This window comes from Falco punctatus (assembly GCF_963210335.1).
Source record: "Falco punctatus genome assembly, chromosome: 3".
In the NCBI taxonomy this organism is placed as follows: domain Eukaryota; kingdom Metazoa; phylum Chordata; class Aves; order Falconiformes; family Falconidae; genus Falco; species Falco punctatus.
This window is the reverse complement of record NC_137582.1, coordinates 74,972,230-74,990,806: the sequence shown is the minus strand read 5'-3', so window position 1 is coordinate 74,990,806 and position 18,577 is coordinate 74,972,230. Positions and strand designations below refer to the sequence as shown.

Genomic DNA, 18,577 nt, shown 5'->3' with positions numbered 1-18,577 from the left:
ATGTCAGCTCAAAACACTGCAATTTGTCTGAGAACTTTCATAACTAACAGTTGCTAAAGATGCAAAATATTCGGGAAGATCATTACAAAAAAGTCTCACTGAAATGGAATTCAGGGCAAGAACCTGGGTCAAAGCTCTGCAGGCTCTTTTCAGAGTCTCAGTCAGCAGTCACAATTAAAAGATTCTTGGAAGACAGTGTTGCTACTGTCACCCTTCACTTGCATATTTAAGATTTTTATGTTAAACCATCTGAATTACTGGGTCGAAATTAAAATCAGAGAACCAGAGGACAAGGTAGCCGAATTTAAGCCCTGAATACATGACATCTGCTCTCTCGTCTAACAGAGAACACTGTGGACATATCCATCTCTTGGTCCAAACAGCACCTCATCCAAAGATAATAGCCATCCCCCCTATCCTGACTCATTGCCAGAGGAATGAAAAACTGGCTCATTTGTCACCTTCCTAGGTCCTTCGGGTTTCAGACATCCTAGAAAAACAAATCATTTATTTACAAGTTAAGGGAAATATCAGCTAATAGGCATTGCATTCAGTTGCAACAAGCTGCAGCAGAGGTTTAGCCTGAAACCATCTTTTTCCTCTTCATATTTTGCATCTAGAAAGAAAATCAGTTTTGTCCAACTAATACTCCTTTTAATTTCTACCTGAATGCATGCTTTTAGCTGATGACAGGTGTCCTTACCTTGCTGAAAGGGAAATGCAGCAGACAAATACTGCAGTGAAGTGCTCAAAAGTACTTAGTGCTGGCCCAAATCAGACTCAGTGAATTCAACTGGAACAGAATTAGGCTAAAGCAGAGTTTACCAAAAGTAGTATAATTTTTAAACACAATGTTGTTTCTTACCTCATCAAAAAGTGCAAACATACTTTCTAATGTGTGAGAAACTGGAAATTCCAAGTATGCTGAAAACTCTTTAAGGTCAACCTTTTCTTTTTTCATTTTCATGGCAATTCCAGCATATTTGTCAAGATCATCTTCAAGTGTTTCTGGCTTCAGCCTAGAAAGCATATTATTTTTTCACATTTTAAAAATAAAAACCCAGTTTAACAATACAACTTCCAATATATCAAATGAAACAATGGATGATAATGGTGTAAAGCTTTACAAAATCTGGAATCAGAATTACTAAGCAACTTTATAATAAAGTCATGTATTCCTGTAATTTTAAGTCTCCTGTTAGTTCTTGAACTGTATTATAAATTATGGCAAGGGCTTAGGAACTCTGGTCAATCTTACGTAATTTATTCTACCTTGATTATAAACCGTATGTGTAAGCAGTTCAACATGAACAAGAAACACAGTCTAGAACTAGCTAGTAAGAAAAAACAGGCATGGAGAACTAGGTAGGATTTAGGTCACCTGAATATGGCCCTATTGTAGGACAGTAACATAAACCAATTACAATTCCAAATTTACTAGTGTTACTGAACAGGAAAGACCTGATGCAACTTGCCTAGAAGAAATCAGGGATTGCATAATACAGATTATACTGTTAATCCTGTTTGTCAGTCCTCATTTTTCACGTTCAGTCCAGAGTTGGACACCATTATGAGGTGACCCAAAGTTACAGCAGTTAATACAGCTACAGAAATTCCCTCAGGCCTTCTGATTGCCGAATCAGACTTGGACCATTGAAAGAACAGCTTTAGATTGATGCAGGTATCTACTGCACAGTTAGTTGGTTGGTTTTGTTGTTTTTTTCCCCCTAAGTCAAGCTTTCAGCTTTTGCTTTGCAAAAATAAATCTTACTATGACTAAATGGTGCTTCATGGACGTGGGGAAAAGTAAATTCCCTCCCTAATATAACATCAACAAAATCTCGATCAGCAGGTTTCCTCTGAACTGATTTAGGGTAATGTGGGCATCCAAACTTCCCAGTCAGAAGACAGAAGCAGCCCATAAAATCTTCTACAATATTCTGCAGTTGTCCGTTTTGCTCTGTTCGCTGCTGCAGATAAGGAAAAGCAGTACTCACAAGCTCACACCAGAATTGTTCCCAGACTGCAGCTGGAACAACTCAGCAGTTTTGTCACAGTGACAAGAATGAATAAAATACTTAATAACAGCATTCTCAGGAGCTTCTGAAAAAAAGATAAGAGCATTCCTGATGCCAAAATTATCTGATACGTCAACTCCAGACCTTGACTGCTTGCTGAAACGACTCTACCTAAAAATCACTACTTTTAAACAATAACACTACTATGTTGTCTGTCATTACCTAAACTGACTTACCAAAAATGGACTAAGCAAACATCACCAAGCCCTGCGTTGCTGAATTATAAGACCTGAACATGCAAGAATTCTTCCAGAGACCCGAGGCCCCTACAGAACATAGGTGCTTTAATGCCAGGATGGAGAACACATATCTTAAGTTTTGGTCCTAGACACTATAAAAAGCGCGGTAAAACATTCCTCTGCAAACATTCATTTTCCATGATCAAGTAGAAAAGCAGCAGGAACAACGGCAAAGGCATTCATGGAGGATTTGAAATACACACAGGACTCAGCTTCTCACATGCAGGCCATAAGAAGTGTCCACAGACAATACATCCCCACTGTAATAACTGAAATAGTTTTTAACTGTAGGATGAAGGATAGCTGGCATCCAAATCCTCCCTTGAGATACGCTACCACTGACAATAGACAGTCTTAACATCTGTCTCTAAATCGCAGAGATCTGATTTGCAATGAAATGACTCAAAATTCACCTCCTAGAACTCGCGAGTAGCATTTGAGGCTTCTCAGATCTCTTCACCAGTCAATTAAGACTAAAAAGCTAAAAAAGTTCAAAGGCAAAACCTTGTACAGAGCGCAGCATGGCTTACTACAAATCTTACCAACATTTTGTGGTTTGGATTTTATAAATATAGAAAGAGATGTGAGTCAATCTCAAAGATCAGCAAGGCAATTACTGCTTTGGCTTGAGTATGACCGTGTTGTAGTTAATTCAAGGTGGGCTCACTTCCTTCTACCCTTTTCAGAATCAGAAAATAATTGATGTATAGATGACCAATATCTGCTATGCTGAAGTCTTTTGAAGCCAAGTATTCTAATCTCCAGAATAGGTTCTGAACCAAAATGAAACAGTTTGAACGTCTCAATTCCTTCTAAGTTTTTACTTATATCCCAATAAAGGCTATAAAAAGCTACAGAGCCAACAGTGGATGTCTGCTCATGAAATCATGCTTATTTACATAATGGCTTCCATGCAGGATCTAGTGTTTATGAGACATGGTATTATTTGCTGTTGTGGCATTTTGCTTCATTTTTTTAGGCCAGTGCACACAAAAGAGAACAAAATATCATTCCCAAGTCCTTGAAGATAGAAAGGACATTTTCCAAGATTATTAACAGCTCTGCATTAAATCCTTCACAGCAGACTTCACAAGGAAAACTAGATCCCTGAAGGTACAATATTTTCAGCATAATTACCACCATTTTTAGCAAGTGAGATGTCTTACCTCCTTAAAGCTAGTTTCTAGTTGTCTTTAACTATTTGAAAACAAACCCCTTTCTTGCGTGCTGGGAACATGCCAAAAAACTAGAGTCTCACAAAGCTGAAAGTTGCAGAAGAACAGCCAGATCTTGTAGCTATCTACTGTAAACTGCAAACTCATTGAGAAACATACCTTGAGCCAGAAAAGAAAAATACATTTAATTTTGTTTCAGCTGATGTACTTCTGCCCAACTTGTCGTCATAATGGAGAAAGGATAGTGAAAACAGCTGCAAAACCGACGTTCCAAATACTCCAGCATACCCTGCCCAGATCCATGAGGCAGAAGCTATCATGGTTGGTATTTGGTTAAGCCTGACGCATGATCACCTCCTGTAATGGCCAGTATTGCTTTTATCATGAATGCAAATGGTCGACATTCTCCAGAGTTTTTTTCTTGCTATAGATGACCTTTGACTATGCTGAAGTCACGGCACTGTTAACTGTGAGAACTTTGGGGATGCAAAGTTCTGCCTGCAGTCTGGACCACCGTTTCAGGCACACACAGACAGCAGTTGTTTGCCTAGTAGTCTGGATGGTAAAGGCTAGTGAGCAAGAATAGACAGGCACCAGGCCTGTAAGATTATTATCTCCTTTCAGATGTTATGAGTCTACAGAGGCACTGCCTGGTAAAATCCTCATGGCCAACTGGATAAAATATTGGAGAACAATAGTCAAAATGGAGCTGCTGTTTAATTCAGGTCATTCTCACCAAAATACTATGGCTTTTACGAGACAGCAGAATTGATTCAACACAAGCAGGTTTACCAACATTGAATTTCACCAGGGCCAGGAAGTATTTAAGGAGGTAAACCTTACCAGCTTGCTAAGGTTGTAGAATATTCTTCTAGTGCAGACATCACTAGTACCCATCACATGGCTACAGGATGCCAATAATACTCAGGCAAATAAAGGAGACAGTTAAGGATCCAAAAAGAATTCCAAAACAAATTGCTGCTTGCTGTTAAAGATTAAATTAGTAAGAGTAATCCTACTGAGAAAGCTAAGAAATCTAGAAGGCAAGCACAGAGAGCTCTTCTGAAATCTAACCTGAAAAGGATGATTTGGTGCAAACCATACCTTTTAAAAGAAGTGGACATAATCAGCAAAGCCATACTGTCTTCAGTAAAAAATACAAAGAACCTCAGAGTCTGTGTACTAAATGCACACATCAGATCAAGAACCTGCCAAATCAAAGGGTCTTGTGCCACATGTATGCCAATAATAAAATGCACATTCACCATGACACCACATTACGTCCTTGCTGTACTTTCTAGACTTACTGCTTTTTGACACACAAAGTGGAAGCCAACTACCATACTGGAAGAGAAAATGTGCCATCTTGTACAAGTACCAGTGTTGCTTTCAAAAAGAAATTTAAGAGAAAATAAGATGAAAAATCTTAACTTTTACAGAGTATTTGCCAGAAGGACTTTCAAGTGAATACAGAAAGTCAGGAAGCAGAAAACTATAACAGAACTTTGTGAGACACCCTCACTCACTCTTGCTTAAGGTTCCAAATCATACCTGGGCTTTTAAAAGTGAAAGATTTGGGAGGAAAAAAAACAACCAGGAAGCAATTATGTAAGTAATACAGTAGAAGAGTACTGAATGTTAACAAATTGAAGGGCAGATGGAAAACAAGAAGAGAGATCAGTAAAAAAAAAATAAATTCAAGAAGAGGATAAGCAAACAGATGATCCTGCCCAGAAGTTTGATGAGCCTATTAATACTACTTCTCCTCCAAAGATGCAAAAGGCATGGACCACTAAAATTAGTTAAGCAAAATCTCAGGTTACATCAAGACCTGATTTTATAAGCCTCATCTGACAACAAGCACAACACAGGCACTAAAAAAATTTCTACTTTGGATATATGCTATGTTTGTTTTTTGGGGTTTTTTTTAAGAGAGAAGAGAGATCTAATTTTCAGAAAATAAAACTGAGAATAATCACAACTGAAAATATTAGAAAAATTATTTGACTGAAAACTGGGAATTCTCAAAGGAGCTACAGATGGCCTAAAAGCTACAGTTCCATAAGAAAGGGGAACCAACAATTAAGGCTAGAAGTTCCTTTTAGTTCACAGGCAAAGTGAATGCAGGAATTAGAATGAACAAAAGTTTGAGACAATAGGAACAAATCAATTCAAATCAGAACTTGTGTATCTCCTTGCAGGCAACTACCCTAAACCAGCTCATAAAAAGTATTGCAAAAAGATGGAGATGAGACTTAATTATACTGTATTAAAACTTTCTAAAGGAGAAGATATCCAGAGGTCCTTAATAAGGCACAAAATCCAAACAAGCTTCAATGTAACATGGTAATAGATTCAGTCAAAGTACAGATGGAGAATTGCTTTAAACAGTGGGGTAATTAATTGCAGACTAAATCACCAAATGAAGCAGAGGATTTACAGTGTATGAATGCTACAATAAAGACTGCATATAGCTTAGTAATCAGCTCATTGGTCAGACAGATTATCAGGCTCAAGAGAAGCATAGCTCCTTGAGGACTAATGAATGAAGAATTTGAGAAGATGAGACTATGATCAATTGATCTCTTTGATACAGCAGTCTTTACCACGGAGTTCAGTATAAAGCAGCTGAGTTTCAGCCGGCTGTGACCTGGCAGCTGTATAGCTGTGTTAACAGAGCCCAAGTTCTTCATCAGATGAAGCATAAGAACTTGCTGCTGTGGCTGCATGGCTTCTGGATTGGATCCTATCCAGCTGGGCACAGACTAAGCAAATTTTACAGACAATGCTCATGAACCCTGTAGATACATAACATGAACAGAAGTAACTCTCCAGGGTAGCAAAATAAGGTATAACTTGATTTCAAAGAGTCTAAACCAAAAACAAGTCTGAATTTGCCTTACTATGAAAATCTTGCATTTAAAATGGGATGTTGCCTTGAAGGTATGTTATTGCTCAAAAACAAGTACTTAGACTGGATGCAAAATCCATTGAATAAAATTTACTGTTCCAGTTATTTAGGGAGGTGATCAGATGATCTTAATGCCTCCTTGGCCTCAAAACCTTTGAATAAACAGCAAAATGACTGCATCACCAAACATGCATTAGAGACGAAGTCACATTACAATCTTCATCCAATTGTGCCAGAAAAATACCATCATAATAGCCTTCTTATTGGCACAGATCCAAATCAAGACAGGAAAATATTTCACCAACGTACAAGTGCTCAAACCAGACATGACTTTTCTGTTGTGGGGAACCTCACACACAAATGGATGTAAATTGTTTTAGAGGCAAAAAAACCCAAACACACAGAAAAGCATAATTTAGAAGAGCAGCTTTAAATTGAGCAGATAGAAGCCAGACAATTTAACAAGAGGATTAAACTGAATCCTGGGATTATCAACTGCAAGATAACAGATGTGGGTGGTTTTTTGGGTTGTTTTTTTTTGGTGGTGTTTGCTTTTCTTCCTTAGTACTGTAAATTCAGGGCCTTTAGAACAAAGCAAGAATCTGTTTCCCCTTAGAATTCTCTCCTGTCATAATGGAAGTCTTTTCAGATGGAGGTTCCAACAATGAATCAATATATGCTTGTCATCTGAATGCATAATATATGCTGTCCTACACCGTGTATTCTCCAATAGATCTTTCTCTTTTTTTTTTTTTTTTTTTTTTTTCATTTATGTATACTAGCTGGAAGATGAAGGAAGAATCAGTGGAAGGAAATAAAGTACAGAATGGAAATATGAAACTGTGCTCTATACTTTCAGGTGAGGAGACAAAAAATAAGGGGTGTTTGTATCTTAAAGCAGTTAACAGGATGGGGCTGTAAATTTAGTTTGTGGTTGTCCAATAGGATAGGAAGAGAAACAGGAAAAAAAACCTGGAAAACAGAGCAACAAGTTTTACTATTTAGTTTATGTGATTTTTTTCCACTGTTTGCTGAAGCTCTTCTGAAAGGCAAAGCCAGAGGGAACTGATGCTATGAGAAGAGAGGAACCACACTACACATCCTAAGCTACAGTTTCATTAGACAGTCCATCTAGCAGTAACCTACTCAAAAGATCAAGCACTTCTTTGTGCTTCTTGGGAAAGGGTGACCCCTCTGCCCTCACTATTATAATGTTAATCCAGTCACAAGATTGCTATGGCAGCACTGTTCTTCCTTCATAGATGTCACAGGAAAGGTCAATTAACTCTTAACTGTATCAAATATTAGGAATCCCACAGTACTCCTGACCCCCTTCAGGAGATGTCTTCTAGCTTTGTTCAGGAATAAACACTTCAGACACTCTGCTCACTTGTGTTGTGGTTTAACTGAATTTCAGACTGAAAATAACAATTTTATAATCTACTCATTAAGATCTAGGGGTGCTGCTTGCAAACGTAGAACAGTATTGGTTTAATTTTACATTAATGTTTCCCCAATTGTAGTATGACCACATTCCATATATATTCATAAATGCAATATTGTTATATGAAGAGAAAACTATAAACATATATAATAAAGATGCACCTTACATATAAATATTGCATATGCTCACCCAAGGCTTCTCACAAGCTTTGCAAATTCTAAAAGACACGTGTCTGAAGGCAGACGAAGTTGTCCTTCAGCCAAAGCTAGCTGACAGTCTTCAAACGTATAGTCTGTCACTGGAACTCCCAATGCCCTTGAATAAGCCAAAGAAACATGTTAAAGCAAAATAATCTAAGAAAAAAAAATGAGTTAATCTGCTGAGTTTATAGCAAGAAATCCTGTAACAATTATGCTCTCTATTACAAAGAACTATAAGAGTGAGCCCATAAAAGGAAGTTCAACATAGAAAGAATGAAATATGGTACTCTATCAATTGCAGAACATCTATTTTGACTTTACAAGTACACAAAAATATAAAAGAATAAAAGGGAAAAATTAGGCAGAGCAGAGGTTTTCAAATTCCTTAATATTTTCATAGAAGTGAATAACAAGGGTTTCAGAGTTATTAATCTAGAACAAAAATATATTTAGTAATAGTTACATTAAATTTTTATATTATTATACCAACATATTAACAAATCAATAACCACCCAGGCAGAACAACTATTACCTTCAGGTAAGATTAAAATTATACAACAGGCAACACTACTCTTATAAAGAATGGCTTTTATACTTTATGTTCTAGCAAGTAAACTCTAAGAAAACACAAGGGTTTTTTAAGGCCTTGACTCTGTGTAAGGAGACTGCTCAGCAATAACAAAAACATCCCTGTACTACCAACACTATTTTCACCACAGACCCGAAGCATAGCCCCGTACTCGCTACTATGGAGAAAAATAACTTTATCCCAGCCAAAACCAGCACTAACACAAGAAAGGTAGAAGACAAAATATTCCCAAGTTTTTATATGCCAAACAATTAAGTACTTATTTTTGCTTTACTTCTAACTTGGTGCTCTGTAGTAATAGTGGCACCAAAAGAGATTTCAAAGAAATCCAGGTATTGTAGTTGCACTGTATTTGCTGCACCCAAGTGGAGAGAAAGACCCTTCAGTTTGGAAGAGACCTTTAAGAATTCAGTGTACAAACAGAAGACAATTTAGAAAGCAAACACTGCTCCATATGAGCAGCTCATCTGCATGTTTTCTATTATACTTGATTTTACTTATACTAATACAGAAAGTGATCTCCTTTGTGCAACCTTTTTTAACTTGATGAAGTCTTCACAAAATTTTTCTTCCTGACTTACCTTCATTCTTTCCACCTATAGGTTTTTCTATCTTACTACTTTTTTGATCTGTGAAGTTAAAATACAGTAATGACAAGATCGATACAAAACCCTGAGGCATGCCACAGTCATTTTGGCTTTGACAAAAACTCTGCATTTAATTTTACATTTTATTATAGACAGTTTGATCTGTAATGGCAGTTACCTCTCATGTAATAACAACTTTATTTCTGTTAAGTAGCCTCTTCCCTAGAATCTCATTACAAGGCCTTTGAACACCAACATAAGTAGCATAAACCAGTTCTCTTTTATCCACCAATTAACTGTCAAACTTCAGGGATTCTAATGTATTAGTAAGACATGCACTTAACATTAAACCCTACTGATCAGGGTTTCTCTCTTCTCTCTAAGGCCGAGGAAGTCAAATATTCAGGAAGAACACATCACTAAGATATTCAAGCTCAAGTACCAAATACATTAAAAAAATTAGATATTTTTTATAATCTACTTATGAATTGAACAAGGACATACAGGGTAGTGATTTTAGATGAACAGCCTCCTCCTTGCAAGAAGAAACAAACAGGAAGGAACAAAAGTAAAAAGTCAACTAAATGAAAAGATACAGCTACATAGAAAAGGCTTCTTAAAATCCTGCAGACTGTTGAAGGCTAGACTGCCCCATGTGGGCGATATGAAGGGATTAGATTCAGTTCTTCCAGATTTTTCACTTCTTGATCTGTCCCTGTTTCATCACCCCATTCCTCCTATGAATAGTGTCCTAGTAGTATTTGCAAATCAGAAGTCACATTAATGGAATGGACACAAGGTTCTTGTGGTATCGTGTTTCATCCCATAGACTTATGGTTAACATAGTAATGAATGGTGTGTAAAATCCAGATGAAGAACTCCCCCATGCTGTGGGATTTAAATTAATTTCCAAGTTCCACCTGAATTAGAGATCACGTATTGCAGGTCTTGTCAGTATTTCTTTATATGGTATTCAATATAACATCGTATTACACAGCGTGAAATAATTGGTATAATTCAAAATCAGTTTTACTTGGAAGAAGAAAAAGGGGTGGATGACAGAAGGAGAGTTAATCCCTTTTTTTGTACTGTGTGCACACGAGATCATCCTTACAGACATCCCTATTAACTGAAAGTGAAATAGCTGAACTACTAGGGCAGCAAGGAGACACTATAAGCAGTACTAACCAGAGTGGCTTACATAAAAGAATATGGTAATAACCAAAGATCTTGTCCAGCCAGGCACATTACACCAAATTTCATCAGATCTTAAGGCAACACATAGGTATAGCACATAACAGAAATGCAGGAGCTCACAGACAAACAGCTGAAGAGTAGGGCAGCTACACAGAAAAGGGGAAGCTAGTTAAAAGTTAAAAGAAGAAACTGTTAAGTGTAAAGTGTTCGTTTGTGGTACAAAACAACACATCTTAGGGAATCAGAAGTGACAAGACACTTTTCAAAAAAGGATTCTGAGAAGACAAAAAAAAATCCAGTATGACTCAGCAACTGATTAAGGTGCCAATTAGAACAAAGACTTTTTTAAAAAACATTCTCTCAAGGAAAACAGACGAGTTAAAACATAACCATAAGGTGAGAAGCCAAAGCAAGGAACAATAACGTGTTAAAACTAAAAGCTAGACGCTTTTCAAACACATCAAAAGAAAGATGACTAAGGAAGATCAGGCCACTCAGGCCGGGGGGGGGGGGGGGGGGGGGTGCGCAGCGGCACGGGGAGGGTAGAAGCCTGACTGGCTGTCATCCCAGAACCAATGCCAGATTTAAATAACTTCTCATAAATAATGGTCCCCAAACATGTCAAAGGAGCCTAGCCAGAGGAATAGAAAAATATATAAAAACACTCCAACACCCAAACCCACAAAACAAAACCCAACAAAAACCAAAACCTAACTGATGATACAGAACAACTTCCAAACAAAAGCAGGGACCATGCCAGATTCAGCCAAACCATAAGGGGGGAAAATACAACCTGCATCTTTTGATAGCTGCGTCCACCCCTTACAGGAAGAGTATTTGGGCCAGACGTACAGTGATACCAGTACAGGAAAACTCCCACTACAATTAACGCCTGCATGTATGCCCAGTGTCAACACATACACAAAACAGGACTGAGAAGGATAAGAGCATCTTCTCTTAAACCAAAACCTAACTGATGATACAGAACAACTTCCAAACAAAAGCAGGGACCATGCCAGATTCAGCCAAACCATAAGGGGGGAAAATACAACCTGCATCTTTTGATAGCTGCGTCCACCCCTTACAGGAAGAGTATTTGGGCCAGACGTACAGTGATACCAGTACAGGAAAACTCCCACTACAATTAACGCCTGCATGTATGCCCAGTGTCAACACATACACAAAACAGGACTGAGAAGGATAAGAGCATCTTCTCTTGCTCACCTGTTGGCAATTTTCCAGCCTATGGACTTTCAAAAAAAGCAAAATGAACTGAAACAATGTTTATATATATATCCAGACTTTCAGAATTACAAAATCAGAAGTAAAGAGGAAGAAACTAGTTTTGCTCACAGTAAAGTCCAGTCACAGGATCAACCAAGGTCAGGGCAATTAGAGTTCAAGGGGCTCTTGAGTTCAGAAGGTAAATCACAAGCTCTGTAGGGCTAGCAGTTTCAACATGAAAGGACCTTTATTTCAGCTCAGAATGCTGAAGAAACAGAAGCTGGGGAACATATAATGTTCATCAGTTGTGCTAAGACCTGTGAATTTTTCCATTTCTTTGAATAAAGACTGGCATACTAGAATTCACTGTAAAGCCTGGGTGCAATTGCAACTCACAGGATCTTCTACAGAACCAGTTACCAAACTATTCTAACTTATCTCTGGGCAATCTTTCTCTACTTTAATTCAACTGCTAGGAAAAGAAAAGATAATTTGAGATGCAAATTGCAAGTGCAACCCACTGTTTTTAATAAACTAGAAACATAGCAGCTTTTCTCATATCTTTATTTGGGAACTTCCCCCCCGCCCCCTTTTCTTCATATTACTGCTGCTTTCATAGTCAGTTAACCCAAGCTTGGCCTTTTTAATGTTCAGCCATTTTATATAGCCAGACATGCATGTCTGGCTTGACATAAGACCTTGAGACATTTTTCCTCCCTACCTTCCATGAAATCCCATTTATCTTTCCTTATATCACACTACATGAAATTCCAAAGTCATCGAGTCACTTCAAAAAAAAAAAACAACCAACCAAAAAAACCACAAACCAAATCCCAAAAGCCTCCTGCAAACCCAACCTGTTAAACACAACAGCGTACTTGTTATATCCTTCCCTTCTCACACCAAACAGCTCCCTATGTCTAACACTTGTGCAGTCATAATATAAAAATAAATTATCAACTTTCTCATTTTCTGCATACCAATCCACTACGCAACAAAATTCTGAACATAAAAAAGAATGTGACTGCTGTAATATTATGCAAAGTGAGAGAAAACAGTACAGGCAATATTGTGACATTCTGAATCTATGCTTCAACAAAAACATTTTCAAAATGTCTTACATTGTTAATAAGCAGAACTGCGAACTAATCTAGAAAATACTGCACAGGCTGCTCAAAATAACCCTTTACTTTGGCTGTAATCTTCATAGGGTGCTGAAAACATTAAAAGGATATCAGAATTGGTATTTTACTTCCAATATCATATATTTGGTAAAAAGACATACAAAGCATGGTGGACATACAACCCCAGCTTCTAGCAGTCATCCGTATAAGAACATCCTGAATTATAGACTATTTGTGCCGTTGTGTTTTAGAATTACTGATGGACCCAATTCTTTTACAGTATATCTCAGCTCTGATGAACTCATTTTACGCATCTGGTAGCAAATGACACAGTTCTGCACATGTTTTAAAGTGTACTTCCATTTACTTTCAGCTAATCTACTACTGAGTGCTTGCTTTCTCTTCTGCTATGGAAAGTCACAGACTTTCCTTACCAAGCATTTCCAGAACACTCATTAAAATAATGACCTTCAAGACAACTTTCCACTTTTTCTTTTCTTTTGCTTTTTCTTTCTTTCCCAAACTGAAGCGCTTTCACCTATTTAGATCTGGTAGGCCAGGGTAGGTAGCCCCTTTTCTCTCCTTGGACTACTCCTACTTTGTGATGTTCTCTAAACAAATGAAGGTTCAGTCATAAGAGTCTGGCATTCACATCAAGGATATATAACCTCATGATGGTTTAATTTTTAGACAGAAAAAGCAGCTGCTAACAGTTGTATTTATCCCTTGTGTTAAGAAAATGGGTCCTGTAATTATTGGTCTTGTAGGCTTGTACATAACAAATCTTCAAGGGGTGAAAAATGAAGCAGGTTCTCTGTGTTGTCAGGACTCAAAATTCTAGTTCAAACAAGACTTGCAAAAACATTACTTAAATTTTAAAAAATTATTTATTCCTTGAGAAAATAAACATAGCAAGAAGCTGCACAGAGTTAACCCTGTTCAGTAACCATGATTCCCTAATTGCCACACTCTTTGTGTTCACAGAAATAAAGAATGTACCATGTAGTGCTGACTGCCATTTTTGTACATGGCCTGAAACCTAAACAAATGGGTGCTTGTCAACTTCAGCACTTAAGTAATTCCACTTACACTAATCCTCATGCCTTTGATGGTACAAAAATGACCAGGAAAAGTAAACTTCAAATTTGAATGCTGAGCATCCAACCAGTACTTCTGCAGACTCACACACAAAACCTGACAGCATAGGCACAAAGCACAGCGTTTTTTCCAAAGTTCAGTTTGATTGTTCACTGAAAATACAACAAATAGTCATGAGACAGACCAGTATGCTACTGTAAACCCACATTCTCAAGGCTATTCTTTGGGAGCTAGCATTACCCTATCACATACACTGGCAGAAATCATAATCTATGTCAAAGCCTGCAAGAAAAAAAAAAAAAAAAAAAAGTATCTGATTTTGACTACATAGAAGATGACAAAAAGTGGAGTGAATACAGAATATTATCTGTAATCTATTTTTCTAGCATGCTGGTGAAGGCAAAAAGGATTCATTTCTCATAAGCAAAAATCCTCCTATGTCAGGCTGGTAAGAGTTACTGCTTTAACAGTATGATATACTCAAATAAGGGGAAAGTGATCCTGACAAGGATTTGACAGAGAAAACATAAGGAAGACAGATGTTTTTAAGTTCCATGTCTAACACACTGCACTTTAATTGATTTGAGCATCTACTGTAAATATAAAAACATTTTAAAATGTTTGTGTAAGTGGAGAAGAAAAACAAAGTTACTGGAAAAAATACAAACCAGACATTTTGGCACTTCTACAGATACTCTGCCTTTCTGGGATTGCCACAAAAGAAACTTCAGAACTCCTGGGTCTACATGCTGACATTTTACAACACTACCGTAGTTCTAGTTAATCATGAGTTAATACTTTGAAGGTATATAAAAAAAATACAAACATAACTTAGTTCAGAAAGCTTGACACTGACTACCACCAATGCAAGGTGATAATAGCTCATGCACATGAGGACCCAAATGATGATTTCCAATTGTTAATACAGAAGTGAGCCAATATAGTACGTATCTACCTGGCATGACTTACTAGCATGGTGGTTTTATAAGTGTATCCGAGCAATAAGAACCATACGAAGTGAATCAGACCTCAAGGTATCACCAAATTTTATTTATTTTAAAGAGAGAACCTGCATGGACTGTTGCAGTATTTAAAAGCACTCAACGTTTTCAGTGATTTGAAAGTGACTCTAAACATACTTCCTGATAGCGTGCTGTGGATGAGATGGACGTTGACTAAACAGAGTAGCAGTCAGAACAAGGCCAGAAAGACCAAACAAGACAGACTTGCTCAAAATAGGTTGTATGAGAAAAAATCAAATGCAAAGCAGATTTATAGGGAATAAGTAGGGGGGCATACTTTAAACAGCAGATAAATCTAATCTGCACATACCTTCTGTGCAGAATAAGAAAATGATCCAAAGGAAGACAAGCATGGAGTAACTATTCAGCAGCAGTGCCTATCCTGCATGAGTAATTCCAGTTTCGATTACACAGATAATTCCCGAACAGAATAAACTGAGATGAATGGCTGTAACAAGACGGCACATGATTCTACTTTTTGGCCCAATACTGTTGAATAACTATCTCAATGAGAAAAAAGATTAAAGATCACAGACATGAAAACACCGGTAATTGCATAGGTGAGATTAAGAAACCCTTTTAGAAAGAAATTTTGTATTTTTATAGATGTTGTAAACTTGCAAGGCTTGGATCGTGCTCATCCTCCTGATGAGAACTGCAACGGAAGACACCACTACGAGTTTGTAATGTAGGGAACAGTCACAAGTGCAACCAAAAGGTCTGTAAAAGCTGAGCGCCTTAAATTCATTTTCTATCATGACAGTGTCCTTTAAAAAAAAAAAATGGAAATTTGTCACCTGGATTCTTGTGGAATTTGGTGACAGCGCACAAATACTGAAATACCATTCATCAAGAGATCAGCTCATCTTACATTTGAATTAATTAAAACAAGTTTAGAAGAAGTCTGTTAAAGGAGGTCCTGAAAAGCAGCAGAAAAGGATGCTTGCAGAACAGTAATCCAGACAGAGTAACTTTTGATCACAACATTCACATCAGTGAGACGATCGTCCCCAACATGGTTGTCATGGTTTAACACCAGCCAGCAACTAAGCACCACATCACCACGCGCTCACTCCCCCTCAGTGGGATGCTGGAGAGAATCAGAAAGGTAAGAAAACTTGTGGGTTGAAAAAAACAGACAGTTTAACAGGTAAAGCAAGTGCCACACGCAAGCAAAGGAAAACAAGGAATTAATTCACCACTTCCCATTGGCAGGCGGGTGTTCAGCCATCCCCAGGAAAGCTGGGCTCCATCACGCAAAAGGGTTACTTGGGAAGACAAGACACCATCACACTGAACATCCACCCCCCACCAAGCCCCTGCTGCCTTCTTTCCCCAGCTTTATATGCTGAGCTTGATGTCATATAGAATGGAATATCCCTTTAGCCAGTTTAGGTCAGCTGTCGCAGCTATGTCCCCTCCCAGCTTCTTGTGCACCCCCCACCTGGTCCCTGGTGGGGTGGTTTGCGAAGCAGAAAATGCCTTGGCTCTGTGTAAATGCTGCTCAGCAGCAACTAAAACATCCCTGTACTCTCAACACTATCTTCAGTACAAATCCAAAACACAGCCCCATACTAGCTACTATGAAGCAAATTAACTCTCTCTCAGCCAAAAGCAGCACAATGATCCAGCAAAAGCAAACCAGTGCGTGTTCATATTCAAATGGATGATATATGGCAGCAGAAAAGATGCATGATACAAATGGTGGGTTGAAGCAAACCTCTGAATGACAGCATCTCCTTTGTCAAATATTCAATTTGCATATAAGCCAACAGGAACTATATAGACATCCCCATCACTCCCATCTGTGGCTGCCCACAGAGAAGCTAAACATGTAAAGCTAAACCAAAAATTCTGCACAGAGTCAACAAGCAGAAGCAGCATTAAGAATCAGACATCCTGTTAAAGTGCTTTGTTCAGCACTTAGCAGAAGCTGTTCATAAGACAAGATTATGATGAAGGCAAACACATTTTGGGAGCGGAAACTGTGTTCATTGTTGCACTCAGCAAGTTCTATCAATACCCCTTGAAATCACAGGCAAGAGACAAGGTTTCGCTATGACACCGGTTCTAGATGACAAATACATTATCATCTGGGACTGCCACCTCTGCTGCTGTATATATATATATCCAGTAGGATTAGACTCTTCTTCCAGAAAAATGACGGAAAGGGCAAAGCAGACTTCTAAACAGATCCTGAAGTCACCTCTTCACATCCAAGTAGTACACTGCCACCAATCTGATCTTCAAGAAAAGGCGACAAATCTAGATGAAGCAGTAACACTGTCCTTCATTCAGCAGTGCAGAGTGCAATGCTAGCACCAAATAGCACCTCAGGCATCAGGTTTATAACTGCTACAGCTCCAGAACTGACTGACAGCATCTAAGCTGGTATCTTCTGTACCAAAAGCCAAGTGTATGTACTGAGAGAGTCTGGAGAACTGCCACTACAAGTAAGCATTTGGAAGTGGTCTGAAATAAGTAAGTTTTGGTTACGTTGATGTTATTTTAACTGGTCTACAATAATCCATGGTATCCAGCCATCAGCATGCTGGTTTATTCCCATCTGCATTTTAACTTCATAACTTTGATATCTAAACACATTTATTTTCCTTTCACACAGCATCTACAGTCTCTTCTTCACCTCAGCCATACCTGCCATCCTCTATTCTGATAGTCTTCCCTTTAGACTTGTATCTCACTTGTTACTTCAAATGCCTATTTCTACAAAGGTAGGATGGAGAAACAAAAGGACAAGGAAAATCATGTCTCTCCTCCTACACACACATAGAAGGGAAGGCTTTAAACATGCCGGTTGTTGTAAACTTCTGTAGGTTTTCAAAAATTCTCCTTATACCACACAATCCATGTCATCTGACTGGAGTAGAGTTCAGAACAAAGGTTTCATAACACAGCCTTCTGCCCAAGGTCTGAGGACAACACTTACATAGCACCAGCTGACTGTCTTGAGTTAACTACAAAAGTCTGAGGCCACTGCAAGTCTAAGATAGACTGCTTAATGCCGATAGCTTCGGTTTTTCTTTTGTGAAAAACATCCTTTCATACAACAGATTGAGTATTGATCTATTGTTACATAGGCCCAACATCCTTAAGGAAACTCACAGAGCTGAGTTCTGCTTATAAACCACAGAACTACCAGTTTCTGTCTACAAACTGGCCTTTGGCTGAAAGTGGTATCTTAGAAACGGAAAAGAAGTTACACAAAGGAAATTAAGATTTCACAAGGTATTTCAAAATTAGGATTAGAAAGATTCATAAATCCTTCTACAGTTATTAATGATCATAGACCTGAGGGTCCTATGTGAACACTGAAAAGCATGCCTATTAATGGAAGATTTACTGAAATGACAGAAAAATGAATGAGTAACATTAATAAAAAATACAACAAAAGAGAATAATTAAGTCTGTGTATTCAATGTTGGCTTTATTATACACTATAGACAAGTGTTGTGCCATCATATTAACATTCAACTTCAATTAGTTTGCATTGTATCAATGCTCTGTTTCCAACAGAAACAGGTTTGCTGTGCTTTACTATTTGAAATAACCACAGACTAACACGTTAGTTGATGAATACACAAAATCATTCCTGACATGATTAAAAAAATAAATCACAGCTTAAAATGCAATCTCAATTAATACAAAATTCAGTTACTTTATCCTTCATA

At 37.9% G+C, this 18,577-nt stretch overlaps 1 protein-coding gene across 2 annotated transcripts in view; it reads right to left on the bottom strand.

The window, feature by feature from the left end:
- The window catches only part of LPCAT1 (lysophosphatidylcholine acyltransferase 1), a 75,227-nt gene that overhangs the window by 17,182 nt on the left and 39,468 nt on the right, over positions 1-18,577 (bottom strand). For both annotated transcript variants that reach the window (XM_080378153.1, XM_080378154.1), the window contains 2 exons: positions 8,037-8,162; positions 866-1,019 (listed from right to left, as the gene is read on the bottom strand). In XM_080378153.1, the coding sequence (XP_080234279.1) occupies positions 866-1,019; positions 8,037-8,162 (280 nt within the window). The remainder of the gene's footprint in view (positions 1-865; positions 1,020-8,036; positions 8,163-18,577) is intronic.